The sequence below is a fragment of the Xyrauchen texanus genome, chromosome 43, assembly GCF_025860055.1.
Source record: "Xyrauchen texanus isolate HMW12.3.18 chromosome 43, RBS_HiC_50CHRs, whole genome shotgun sequence".
Lineage (NCBI taxonomy): Eukaryota > Metazoa > Chordata > Actinopteri > Cypriniformes > Catostomidae > Xyrauchen > Xyrauchen texanus.
The window spans coordinates 30,110,520-30,125,332 of record NC_068318.1 but is presented as its reverse complement, the minus strand read 5'-3'; the positions used below and the strand labels follow the sequence as shown (position 1 = coordinate 30,125,332).

Genomic DNA, 14,813 nt, shown 5'->3' with positions numbered 1-14,813 from the left:
CGGTATTCCAGATTGTGGCTTACAGTCATTGCTTTTTGGAACAGTCACTCACCTTTACCTGAGCACAGCTATTATTGGCTAATTTAAGGCTCAGGTGTTTTATGTTAATATTATAATATTATATGTTGTTTGATCAAGGACGGGTGTTTTTTTGCACTTAATGTACTTCGGCAGTTCCATGATACCGTGAAGGGATATGTATTACTATTAATTTAATTACATAATGTTTTAATGGCAAATGAAAACTCTTGTTTTGCAAAAATTCACAGAAAATTGTTAATTATCTAAATGGCCAAATATCGGATGATATCGGCCTTGCTGATATTTTGGTCAGGCATTAATGATTATCATAGTCATGTACCATGTTACACCTAGAATAAAAAAAAATGTCCAAAACAATTAATGGCATGGTAAAATTTTTTGGTACTTTGTTAGTAGGAAAAAACGTTTTGTTTGTTCTATTCAAAAGTGCCATGAACTGCCTTCACAGCATTTGTTTACATTGTTTAATACTACACACCCTATGGCATTATGGAGCACAAGTGTCGCCCCTGCTGTTTCACTGTGAGTTTATCGAAGAATAAATGTGCTAAAAGGATCTCATATGGGTCTTTATGGTCTTCGTCATTCTCAGATTCTATTATCCAGATGTGGAGGACAGGAAGCGCAGGAAGCATCAGTTATGAATCATGCCTTTCATTCCGCACTGTTAGAAGAGCTCATTTAGCTTTATAGATCTGTACAGCTTCATTTATAGAATATGAAGAATTATTCCAGTATAAAGCTTTTTAGCGTTCCAAGTGCACCTGCCATTTAAAGTGACAATGCACATTTAACCCAAACCCAAGAATGCCTAATAATTACTCAGTCAGCAATTAAAATGTCCAAGACTGTTTATAACAAAGGCAGAGAAAAAAAGTAACCAAACAAAATCACAAATTAAAAGGCCTCCATGTTGTCTCTACATCATCACTTGTTTTCAGTCAGACATCTTGAAAGGCCAGAAACGCATGACATTGCCAGTATGCACGGTCCATTTGATCACGCTTAATTTGCATTACTGTGGCAGTAACAATGCGCAAAATCTTAGAATATCTTTACATTATTGTGTGGAAATAATTGGGAGTACTCTTTAATATGTAAAGAAACAAAACTTCTAACTACACATTATTTCAATATAAATGTATAGCTTATTAAGAAACACTTTATTATTAACTAGTATACTCGATAATGTAGCAGCAAAACTAACAGTAATTCCAGTATAAGTCATCTGTAGAAAAGAAGCATTTTATTTTATTTATTTACTTGGAATTTTTTCAACTTCAGCTCAAATGTTGCACACTGCGTGAAGGCTAAAAATAGCCGCAAGCAGGGCTGGACTGGGAATCTGGCATACCGGGCATTATCCCGGTGGGCCAACGCACTTTGGGGCCGATCCTGCGGACTTGCCAGCAGGATAACCAAGCGGGCTGGTGGGTCGGCCGCAAAACGTGCCGAATGGGCCGCGATAAGCAAAAATTAGCAGCCGCGTTATGCAGAACAGACCACAAAACGGCGCCGCTATATGAAGAAATGGACACCGAACACCCCCCCGCCCCACCCTCCGCTCAACAACTTTTGGGCCAGTTACGATGTAAAATACCAGGCCGTTTTCTCTTCCCAGCCCTGGCCGCGAGTGTGTGTAAACAGAGCAGCGCCATTCACTGATGCATTGGAGCTACGCATGCATTTTATATATTTACTTATTAAACAGCCTTTTGTGATTCACAGAGCCATCGCACGTCTTCAAGTGGCTTTGAATAAAATGCACGAGTCATATGAACTACTTTAATTGTGTTTTAATGGTTCTTTTTTGTCATTTTTGGAGCTTGACAGTAACAAACATGACTAACACACAGTATCGGGCTCATCGGACCGATACCCGATCCATCTAAAAGCTTCAGTATCAGACCCGATACTGATCCAGGTATCGGATCGGTGCATCTCTAGTCTAGGCTACATATAGAAAAATAGCACAATTAACATTGTCCTATCTAATCTTATGTCCTATCTGAACGTCATTTTCATTCTTAAAGAAGTGCATAAAACTTTTGTCTGTAGGGGCAGTGGTGGCTCAGTGGTTGAGGCTCTGGGTTACTGACCAGAAGGATGGGGGTTCAAGCCCCAGCACCACCAAGATGCCACTGTTGGGCCCTTGAGCAAGGCCCTTAACCCTATCTGCTCCAGGGGCGCTGTATCATGGCTGACCCTGCACTCTGACCCCAGCTTAGCTGGGATATGTGAAAACTAATAAATTTCACTGTATATATGCAAAAAACTGTTTGTATAATGTGTGACCACAATAAAGGATTCTTCTATTCTTCTTATTAAATGCAATATTTTGGACAACCAACAACACTCTCTACGTGCATTCTAGAACTATCATGGCACTTCTTATCCAGTGTGCAATCCTTCAGAAACCGGACTCTCAGATATCACCGCATGCTCGCTTTAGAGTCATTCCAAAAAACTAATTAAGATTTTCTTAGAGGAAACATTATAGGAGGCATTCCCATGCAGCTCACATGTATTATTAAGATTGGATTGGCCACTACACACTCTCACCTTACAACTCTGAACTCCTTTTAATCGCACAACCTCTGTTATACAAATAACCAGTATGTTTATTTCTCTATGTCTTTGACCGCTATGGGTTTTACAGTGGTTGATGCTGTTATCTGTTGAGTAACTCAATATAATTCCAATACATACACTATAATATAATTTAATGATAGCAAATGAGCAAATGAAAAAAAGGAGTATTTAAGAACAAACAATATAGTTACTCAAAATCCCTGCTTAATGTGGATAGACAACTATAAGTAAAGCATTTGTAGGTTGATTTCAGTTGATTCTGTGGTTCTATCAAAACATTCCTTTGTTTGTTTGAGCGTCCCAACCGACCCGACGCTGGAACATTGGCTCAACCATTGGGGTGAGTGTAGGTTATACTATCTGTTTTTTGACCAGTGGAAAACAGAGTGAGTTTTCGAGAAACATTGTTGAAAACATCATTTATAATTGCAATTATTTTTGGTGTGGTTATCGGCTCAGAAATTACACACGTTACCTTAAAATGGACAAATATTGGCAGAATAATAGGTTATGGCTATATGGAAAGGCCTGTCATAAAAACCAAATTATAGATGTCATTTTTACTTCTGTTATTTTATGTGTTTAAATGATTAATTGGATTGCAGTGTCACATTTATTGGTGATAGTTATTATTAGCATTTCAGTATTGGATTTAAATCATCACCAGTCTTGTGCTGAAAGTGCTTCATTTCTACCCTGAAAATATGCACTTTCATCCGCCGTTTGCTTGGTCAAGAGGACCCGTCACCACCAATGGCATGACTATTCATCTCAAGCTATTTTTACACTCACTCGTTCAACCACGAAGCCTGTTGGGAGAAATCTTAGAGGTAGAACAAGGAGGTGAGTGAGTTCAAGTGTGTGCGTGTTTTCTTTTCCCCTTGGCGCACCTTCTCTCATCCACTGAGATTTTAGTCCTTTGTGCTCTTGTCAAAAGTGTGCACCATTCTGTAAAAATCAAAAGACCTACAAGCAAGACACTCACTCGCTTTCTGCCTTTCTGCCTAATGTTTCAAAAACATTTGAAACGTTAGTTATTTTAGCAGCATTTTTGGTAATGGTGCAAGGCAAATAGTGCTAACGTTTGTGAATCAGGTGCAATATAATAAGCCTAATTTTCAGTGTGTTTGCACTGAAAAGAATGACAGTGACTTAAATTAAATATGCATGATGCTAGCTGTACCAGTGCAGATAGCATCAGGTTAAACTGGATTGTGCACGGTTAGTAATGTAGATGCATAAGATGTTATTTCAACTTCAGCTGCAAAAGAACTCACTCCCATGACGCACTGCGAATAATGCAATCGAGTTGGTCTTCCTACACATAGCAGGCCAAGTGGGGGGGTGTTCGCTGTCCTTTTCTGCATATCATGGCACCATTTTCTGGTCCGTTCTGCATAACTCCCCGGCTCATTTTTGCACATTTCGCGGCTGACCCAGTGGCCCGCTCGGTTCTCCCGATGACCAGTTCGCCCCTGATCGGCACCAAAGTGTGTCGACGCACTGGGAAAATGCCCGGTATGCCAGATTACCAGTCCAGCCCTGGTCTCATTATACCTTTGCCTTTTTGTAGGTTTTGTGGATATGTTCGGTGTGACCTCTCCTTGTCACCAGTCATGGTTCGTCGTCTCTTTGTGCTGTGTAATACTTTGCATGAGCATGCCTAGATTTTCTTAAAGATGCCTTGCATGGGCTCTGCTCATCATGCTCTGGGTGTCGTTCTCTCAAACCGTGAATGCGTCAGCAGTTTTTTCCATTCCTCATTTGCACAGCTGCTGATCGTAGTATTTCCGTTCACTCTCAGCATTCACTCCTCTAAATCAAATTACCCCTCGCGGCCCCGCTCCCAGTCGGCCCCTGAGGATAGAGGTAACAGCCCATCTCCTAAATGACTGGCTCACATTGTCTAACGGTAATTTATTGGCCCAATGAAAGGATAAAGGGTTAGTCCACATGAGCCACAGATCAATAAACTCAGCACAGTGCATGGAGTGGCTCCAGAGGCATGAATCTTTCCGATGGCGTGCAAGCGGACCGGCCCATCAGAATGAGGCCGATGCATTAACGTACATCCTCTTCATTACCGTAATGACGGCACCGCCACGTTGCCATATAGGAAATGAAAAGCATACTCTGCCTTTACTAATACCTTAATACAAAAAGGAGGTAAATCCGACCTCATTTGAGCTTGAAGTGAAGAGGGTTTCAAATATTTGCTTGTTTGTTACGCATCAGGAAGTGTGAAGAGCAATCTTAAATATCTCTTATAAATGCATTGCATGTAGTGTTTTGTTTATAGGGTGCAATGGACCTATCTTACCGGGTATTTGATATTCCTTTGTCACCTCTGTCATAAGGATGACAGTCATGGTGCTTTTGTCAGCTTGACCAGAATACGTCGAACGCACATTCAAGTCCTTTAAAGGAACGACTCGCCTTCTGTCTTTCATTCTTTGGTGAAAAGTATCTGCGTAAAGAAGTCAGTACCTTCATTTATTAAAAGCAGCTGGTTGGTGTTTTAGTGGCAGGGGAAATGACAGTGCCATGTATTGATTTTATAGGAAATCTTTTTTTATTTTTCCACCCAGTGCTGGTGGGTGCTGTACGTACAGCTCAGGTCAGTAATCAGAACTCGCCGTTGGAGATTTCACTTGGATTTAAACTTTACCAGACATATTTTGTCCCGTAAGTAAACTAGTAGTATTAGTTAACATGTAACTGCTTATTCTGATCAAGAACCCCTCACTTTAGGACCGTTTTTGTTTTAGGGAATTTGTTCTAAATGGGACAATGCTAAAGACTGGTGAACTGGGGTCCACAATGTTTTAAGATTTGTCCATTCAATCGGATGACCGTTTACACGAGCCCAATGTGGTCACATGCGTTTTCTCACCATTTTCGACCACCTTCGAATGTTATGGACCCCCTTTTCGCCTGTTTTTAGCATCGTCCAGTTTCAAATGGATCACCTCAAATGCATCTTAATACCGCGTGTAAACAGCCTAATGTGTAACTATTGGTTGAGGTAAAGAAGAAACCATAATTGTTATTTCCACAGAGAAATATGTAGCTTTTATGTATTCCATTTGATTCTTCTATTATTGTGTTGATATTCCCAGACAACACAATGTCGTCTCTTCCGATGAGATGGTGGACAGGCAGTGCTGACTTACATTAATGTCATATGCACATTAGCTGTACATTTGTTGGATTTGAAGCTTGTCCACTTTCATTAGACTCCCAAGGCAGCACACATTCCATACAAACAGTTCATATCGGCCTGTCAAGCTCCTTAAAAACGTTTGCACGCCATGTTACTATGTTAGTGATGATTAATAAATAACAACAGATCTCAGAGGTGAATCATAACATAACAAACTTTGATTTGAAGCAAAAAACGTATTTGAAAATCAAACATTAAACGAAGTTACAAGACTTTCTTTCATGAGGAAATGAACGACAATGCAGCATTGCAAATTATGTTATCAAAAAAACATAAATGCTAATAATAAGCTAACTTCAAAATCTATGACTTTCTTTTGGAAACAAATTCAAATAAACAATATGCATTAGTAAAAAAGGATTCCCCTTTTCTCCCTATTTGGAATGTCCAATTCCCAATACTTAGTAGGTCCTCGTGGTGGTGCGGTTACTCGCCTCAATCCCGGGGGGCGGAAACAAGTCTCAGTTGCCTCCGCTTCTGAGAGCGTCAATCTGCACATCTTATCACGTGACTCGTTGTGTATGACAGCGCGGAGACTCACAGCATGTGGAGGCTCATGCTATTCTCCACGATCAACACACAACTCACCACACGCCCCATTGAATCGCAACCACAAGGGGGTTACCCCATGTGACTACCCTCCATAGCAACCGGGACAATTTGGTTGCTTAGGAGACATGGCTGGAGTCACTCAGCACACCCTGGATTCGAACTTGTGACTCCAGGGTTGATAGTCAGCGTCAATACTCGCTGAGCTACCCAGACCCCCATACATTTTGAGTCTTCATAAATATAATTGCTGTCGATGTTAAGAATTTACACACATACTGGTCTGTTAAGCTTCCGAGTTTCTCGTACCGCTTCGCATTTTCTTTTCACCATAAAAGTGGAACTACGTCATGGAAGATGGAGGTCGCCGCAGAGCTCTTTTGGTGCACTTTGTTGGCCGTGATTGATACATTTTTCTCTTCTGGGTCATGGGTAGTGTAGTTCTACACCAGGAATTCCACTATTAAACACAATTTTGTTACAATGAAGATGAAATAGCATTGACTGATAGCTTCACCAGAAGTATATAGTATACCATCGATTAACAACCTCGGAGCTCAGGAAAGGTCTGTGTAAAGCAGTTCAATGGAAAGGAGGAGTCGAGAACCGGCCTGGCGATATAAACAATATTTTAATGATTCACATAAACAAAAGACAAACACACACACACATGACAGTCCGTAAATGATCTCTCTCTCCTCGCACCACCGTCCTCAATCGGCCTTTATCCCGCTCGGAGGCTTAATTAGCCTGATAGTGGACCGGGTGTGTATAATCACGACCCGGCCCCGCCCTCCGCCCTGTCACAGTCTGTCTTTACGTATCATTAAAAATCAGTTTCAGAACGTATCAGAAAATTAGGGATAGGATGATACATTGAATTTCGAGCCATATCGAGGCAAAACAAAAATCTGAAATCCATCAAAGATGAGATCACACACTCCACTTTCACTGAATAATGTGTCTTTAAATATAATTTCTGTTCTGTACAGTCAGACAAAACAGTCAAAAGAAATATACATTTTAATAACAAATAGCACAGATGGGCTAAAAAACGAGACTTGCCTCTCATTAATAAATGAACCGGAACACTTGTGTGAGTCTGTGAGATGCAAGTTAAACTCTTAAAGTGACAGTACTGTTATATCTCTTGTTATACGAATGAATGTAAACTTAACGTTAATTCTTGTAAATTGTACACATTATTTCACACATTGCCTTCTTAGATTATTATTATATACATTCAATTTCATGATATAATATTAATTGATACAATGCTACATTTTTAAAAGTTTAAATGTGATTATAATAATGATTAAAAGCACAAACAAACTATAAAAAAATGTCATATTTCACATATATTTCAGGATAGGTTCTGTTCAGTTCCATTGCTTGTTCTGCACCTGATCGGCCTGTTTGTAGCCCGCTATATTTGAAGGCTTATTTGTTTGTGATATTGTCTTAAAGTGAAAGGTATATGCGAAACTTAAACTTTGAGCATTTATATTGTGTGTTAAAGCACTTTAGGTGGATGAGAAATTATTATGTGCCTTTTGCACAAACGTTTTTGCCGTATTTTGTCATTTTAAGTGTTATAATATCGAATCGAGATTATATTGAATCGTGAACCTCATATCGTATATTGAACCGAATCGTGAGATAACCATATCGTTCCATCCCTAGAGAAGATTTGATGTGAATGTGATTTTTACTCCTGGCTCCAGACTTTTGTACTCTATTCCTTAAAATGCTTTAATCTGATGTTTCTTACGCCAGTGAATCTGTCTGTACTGTTCTCTCCGTAGGGGTCGTTTCGAAGGTTGACCAGCACCTGCCTGTCGTTTGCTCATATCAGCTGCTCTGTTTGTAGTAATTAGAGCCGTCCACTTCAGTGTGTGTGTTCAAACAGAGCCCTTTCACACAGCTATAGAAAGATACTCAGAGCCTATTTTATAATAGCTAGGGGTACTTCATCATAATAAAGCTCCTAATGGTGCCTAATGCTTTATTTTGTGCCTGTTGGTGTGTATGTGTGTGTGAATGTGTTTGTTATTTGTGTGCAGATAAGAGCTCATACTCTGCAGGATTCAAGCTTTGCCACAGCAGGGAAAATTGCCGGTTTGTCATGGCCCGTTGCACACTAGAGGGAAGCGTTAGTAGTGTGGTGGTGCACAGGAAGCCCTTATAAAGCATCTTTGAGATTGCATATCAACACTTTGTGAATGCTTACCTACCATTGTATATTCTACAGTTATGAACGACTCATTGAGTAAAACAGCAGGGTAGTACTGGCAGTGATTTCAAGTGAATACGGTTAAAGGTGAAGTGTACTGTTTGTACTACTAGCATCACCAAACAAAATTGCAAATATAATGACAGTTTTTAAACAGGTTTCCTGAATGCTTGCCTTGTCTTCCATTGGTTGGACAAATAGTCCCGCCTCAAACTAAAGCTGTTGAGTCAATTTTGTCTCAGGTTGGTCAAAACTGAGCAATGATTTGATAACGTCACAGAGAGACATTGTTTACATTGCTTTCAAGGGAATCATCCTATAAAAATCTTACATATTTAGTTTTTTAACACATTTATGGTTATTCTGTGACCGTTCACGTACATCTCTAAAGCGTTAATAAAATTAGGGTATTTGGATTTCCCAATTTTGCCACATTGATTTGTGTAATAAGTATCAAAACATGGATTTCTTGCACTTTATTTGATTTGTATAGGGGTTGAAACTTCAAAGTCTGTTGTTCAGAAATCGGCATGTTATGATGTCATAATAACCATGAGCTAATTTAAATATGACTGCCCATTTTTACAAATTGACCCCATTTAGTGTACTCAAACGAACAAAAACAAACAAACAAAAAATTGGCCTGTTTTTTAAGATTTGTATATTTTAATTACATGATCATTCTGATGAAATATGTGAATAATTAAATGTAAAATATCTTCTACTTTCAGTTCTAAATGAAATGAAATGTAATTCATTAATTTGAGTGTTCAGAGCTGTGTAAGGGAACAAAACTCACATTAAGAATCTAATGTGTGTGTGTGTGTGTGTGTGTGTTTTTAAAGGATACCGCTGGGCAGGAGCGATACAGAACCATCACCACGGCATACTATCGAGGAGCCATGGGCTTCATCCTCATGTATGACATCACTAACGAGGAGTCGTTCGGAGCCGTCCAGGACTGGTGAGTGACTTTCCCTGCTGACCTTCCCTGTCAGATTTGCTTGGTTTGAAGAGGAACAATGCAGGTTCCGTCCTGGCTGAGGAACGAATGACCAGATCTTTACTCTCGCAAGGATCCTGGAGGGGGCCTGGGAGTATGCCAATCCGGTCTACATGTGTTTTGTGGATCTGGAGAAGGCGTATGACCTTGTCCCCCGGGAGAGACTGTGGGAGGTGCTGCGGGATTACGGGGTGGGGGTGTCCCTTCTTAGGGCGATCCAATCCCTGTACGTCCAAAGCGAGAGCTGTGTCCGGGTCCTCGGCACGAAGTCGAGTTCGTTCCATGTGGGGTGTGGTCTCTGCCAGGGCTGCGCTTTGTCACCAATCCTGTTTGTGATAATCATGGACAGGATATCGAGGCGTAGTCGGGGTGGGGAAGGTGTGCGGTTCGGTGGGCTGGGGATCTCATCGCTGCTTTTTGCATATGATGTAGTCTTCATGTCATCATTGGTCCGTGACCTTCAGCTCTCTCTGGATCGCTTGGCAGTCGAGTGTGAAGCGGCTGGGATGAGGATTAGCATCTCTAAATCTGAGGCCATGGTTCTCAGCAGGAAACCGATGGAGTGCGTTCTCCAGGTAGGGAAGGAGGTATTGCCCCAAGTGAAGGAGTTAAAGTACCTCAGGGTCTTGTTCACGAGTGAGGGGACAATGGAGCGGGAGGGTGGCCGGAGAATCGGGGCAGCAGGGGCGGTATTGCACTCGCTCTATCGCACCGATGTCATGAAAAGAGAGCTGAGCCGGAAGGCAAAGCTTTCGATCTACCGGTCAATTTTTGCTGGGTCATGACCGAAAGAACTAGGTCGCGAGTAAAAGCGGCCGAAATGGGCTTCCTCAGAAGGGTGGCGGGCTTCTCCCTTAGAGATAGGGTGAGGGGCTCAGTCATCAGTGAGGAGCTCGGAGTAGAGCCGCTGCTCCTTTGCGTCGAAAGAAGTCAGTTGAGGTGGTTTGAGCATCTGGTAAGGATGCCACCTGGGCGCCTCCCTAGGAAGGTGTTTCAGGCACGTCCAGCTGGGAGGAGGCCTCGGGGAAGACCCAGGACAAGGTGGAGAGATTGCATCTGCACACTGGGCTGGGAACGCCTCGGGGTCCCCCAGTCAGAGCTGGTTAATAGGGAAGTTTGAGGCCCCCTGCTGGAGCTGCTGCCCCCGTGACCCGACTTCGGATAAGCGGTTGAAGATGGATGGATGGATGGAGCAGATTCAATTAAAATCAAGCTTTATTGGCAAGATAAACTTAAGTGTACATTGCAAGTGCATTATTAGACACCGTACATACTGATATAAAACAAATTGAAAGCTAAATGTACATTTGCTGAAGTTTTAAATCTTAAAACTATTATTTTCACTGCCGTTCTGTCTCTTATCGTGCACACGCTTGGGTCTCTTTTGCACGGTTTCAGTTGTGACACTGGTTCAGATGACAGTAAGTGAGCATTTCCGGGCGATGCAAAAAGATCAGGCAGCTTGCCCGTATCACTCAATACACCTGGATCACCAGACTGCAGGTGAATTCTCCATTCTCCGTTCAGTAAATCCAGTTCTGTGTTTATTTTGCATTGGTGATGCGTTGCGTGTAATGAATAAGCGTTCACTTCTCCACACAATCAGTTTTTGTGTGCGAGTATGTGCAGTCAATTTTTACATTAAACAGTAAATGATTAATTGCAATAATTAATGCGTTTAGTTTCCTAGCCATAATTAAAATATTGCGCCTCAAGATCCATTGTTCTGGGTCTGACTGCAATGACTATCAGATATTTTTCCTATTTTTTCCCTAGGAAGAGAAATCGGCCCGGGATTTTACATGGCAACTGGGCCAAAACTTGTTGAGTGGGGGGAGGGGAGGGGGGGTGTTTGCTGTCCTTTTGTCTGCATATCCCGGCACTGTTTTTTGGTCCGTTCTACATAACGCGGAGGCTCATTTTAGCTTATCGCGGCCCATTCGGCACGTTTCGCGGCCGACCTATAGGCCCGCTCGGTTCTCCCGATGGCCAGTCCGCCCCTGATCGGCCCCAAAGTGCGTTGGCCCACCGGGAAAATGCCCGGTATGCCAGATTACCAGTCCAGCCCTGAATGAGAGTGTACTGTAACAACCTTGTTTGAATTTGCACTTTTATTATTTGAAAGTGCAAATGGAAGGTTTCACAGTGAATGTTGTTTGTTAGTAATATGTAGTACCTTTTAAAGAGTAGCTTGACTGTAGTTTAATTACTTTACATTTTCAGAAGCTCATCATTTGGCGAGCTACAGTCTTTAAGTAGCTACTTCAATGCTAACTAAGAGTGTAGGTGCTAGTTTATCTAGTTTAGCACAGTTTCGGATTAACATCAGTATAGTGTTACATATAGTAGAGTGTGGTTAAACCCTAGAGGCTCATACATGAGCAAGTACTGTAACATGTCGTGGGCTTCAGTGATGGACTAGAGTAGATGGACCTCGTGAACCACCAGCTGTCTGCTGGCTCTGCTGTTGCCATGGTAACAAATGCTGCTATGGTGGTTTGGGGGGTGGTATATTCAATATAGGGATGCAGAGTTTTTGACGGTTAGATTACATCTGAGAAAAATAAAATCACGGTTGACCGGTTATACAATTATTTGGACATTTTCTTATTATTCAGCAGAACTGATGCAAAAAATACATATCAGATAACAACTGAACTTCTACATGGACGTAGTTCTGGGGGATATGTGGACGCTAAGGGAAGTCCTATAATAAGAAAACTGATAAATACACATACACAAAAAAGAGATGATGCTCCAATCTTGGGCACGACACCACTTATGTGCATCCCGAGCTCAGTGATGTGCTTAAGTGTTTACGGAGTGCTTCAAAAGTGCGTAAATGTAAGATTATTTTGTTTAAGCTTGTGTTTAAGCTTCAGTTTCACGTGAATTGAAAGTTCACGTTCAGTTTGTGACACCGGCCACCGTCCATAACCATAGCAACAGCTCCAGTACCCACACAGGCACAAGGGTTTTCACATTAGGCTTACAAAATCTTACAAAAAACTATTTTAAATTAAATAGTATTTTTGCCACATGTAAATAAAGCATTTCACAGTTTTTAAACGTGGATTCTACATTTTTATGGTTAAATTAAATGTGATGTTTTTAATCGCAGCTAATAGTAAAACTGTATAATCCTGTCATCCCTAATTCAGTGCATACTCTTAAATATTTATTCACTGTATCATATCAAACATTCAGAAAAAGCATTAGGGTTAATTTTTACAAAAACATTTACCCTTTCCGAAAATTAAAATTCTTGTAATTGTAATTACCTGCTCATCTGAAATGTCCATCTGCGTTCCTCACCATGAAACCTCACAACTGATCATTTCTATGGACACCTTTAACATCTTCACTGACTCCACATATGACTCATGTGATGTATTTCATGTTATCTAAATTCATATGAAAGTTTTATGTGGGTAACAGACTTACAGACTGAAACTGCACTTTGTCAGTCACTGACCGTCATGGGTGTTTTTTTCCTGCAGGGGGCGCTTGACGCTCTGAAAACCGAATCCTCTATTCATCAGAATTTAAATCTAAGAACACTTCATATCCATTTGGAGTCATTTTATACTGGATGGTTATTTTAATAATAACTGATAATTGTATTTGAGTATAATTGTTCCTACCTGTGAATGAAAATCCTCCTCAGCATCATCCAGTAATAACAAACAAATGTGAGTTCATGCATCCTGTTCAGCGCGGAGAAAAGTAACACGTACCACATGACACCACCGTCTATTTGGGCTATACCAACTCATACAACGGAGGGGGGGACTTCAGTTTTTTGCCGCAATATGACAGACTCAATATGAAAATATATAAACAAGGGCAGATGCGTGATTGGGAGGGACAAATCACCCCCTTCACAGCATTGGGGGGGACGTATGATGTGTAACCTATGTGTAGCTTGTGTGTTATGTGTTGCTTAATATGTGTTTGACATCCAGTTGCATCTCATGAAATTTCAGTGTGAAAATAATGAATCCTGTTCTAGATTTGTCATTAGCTGCCATGCTTGTTTATATTCATATATGGGGCTTAATTGTATAATGACAGTGTACTGTAACATCCTTGGTTGTTTGTTACTAGGTCAACCCAGATAAAGACATACTCCTGGGACAATGCGCAAGTCATCCTGGCAGGAAATAAATGTGACATGGAGGAGGAGAGAGTTGTGCCCACGGATAGCGGCAGACTGCTGGCTGAACAGATGGGTAAGTTCGCTCTTCTTAACCCCATCCACTACCAACCCAAAAGTGAGTTTAATTGGTCTCTAGAGAAACTTTTGCACCTAGGAAGCCAGTCAGGGTCAGTCTAACTCTGCTTTTGCTTCAGAACCCAGTTTTAACTGTGTTCAACAAGTGGCGACTCAACGCTTATTTAATGTAGTCTGAGTAGTCTTTTCTTTTGAATTATTTTGCTTATGGTTTTTGAAATGTCGCATTTCTGCTAAAATATAGCCACTATTATGAAATATACATGAGATGTTTAGGCATAGTTCACATAGCATACCCTCACTATGAATAAATGAAAGCATATGGAAAGTCTTGCAGCTTTGAACTCGGCGCATAAAATTGGATCACACCAAAATGTGCAAACAGCTCATCTAATACCTCAAGCTAACACAGAATGGTAAAAATAATCGGTATATGTAATTCATTTATGATTACTTACAAACCTTAGCTTAATAATGTATAATAAATAATGCCTTTATAATTATGATGCCTTCTTAGATAATGTACCTTGTTTTGGCCCGGACCTCAATCAGCCTGATGGGGCGCGCAAGGGATAATGGCGGCCGATGATGACAGTTTGGGAGAGAGAGAGAGAGAGAGAATTAAAGAGCAGCTGCCTGTCATTCTCTCTCTCTCGAACTGTCATCACCGGTTGCCTTAATCCCTCGCGTGCCCCATCAGGCTGATTGAGTCCGGGCGTGCATTGTTTCAGCCTGGCCCCGCCCTCCTCCACTTTACAATTAGCTAATGCACTATAAACTAAAATCAACTAACAATGAACAATTTTACTTTAATTAACTAACTAATCTAAAAACAAATATGAATAAATTCTGTAAAAATATACTGTTAAAAATATACTGTTAATTGTTTGTTCATGATAACTAATGTTAACGAATTGAAACTTATTGTAAAGTGTCA

At 40.9% G+C, this 14,813-nt stretch overlaps 1 protein-coding gene across 1 annotated transcript in view; it reads left to right on the top strand.

Annotated features, from left to right (window-relative positions):
- LOC127636208 (ras-related protein Rab-3C-like) overlaps positions 1-14,813 on the top strand; it is a 30,887-nt gene that overhangs the window by 4,695 nt on the left and 11,379 nt on the right. The window contains exons 3-4 of the mRNA XM_052116640.1: positions 9,485-9,603; positions 13,750-13,874. Of these exons, the coding sequence (XP_051972600.1) occupies positions 9,485-9,603; positions 13,750-13,874 (244 nt within the window). The remainder of the gene's footprint in view (positions 1-9,484; positions 9,604-13,749; positions 13,875-14,813) is intronic.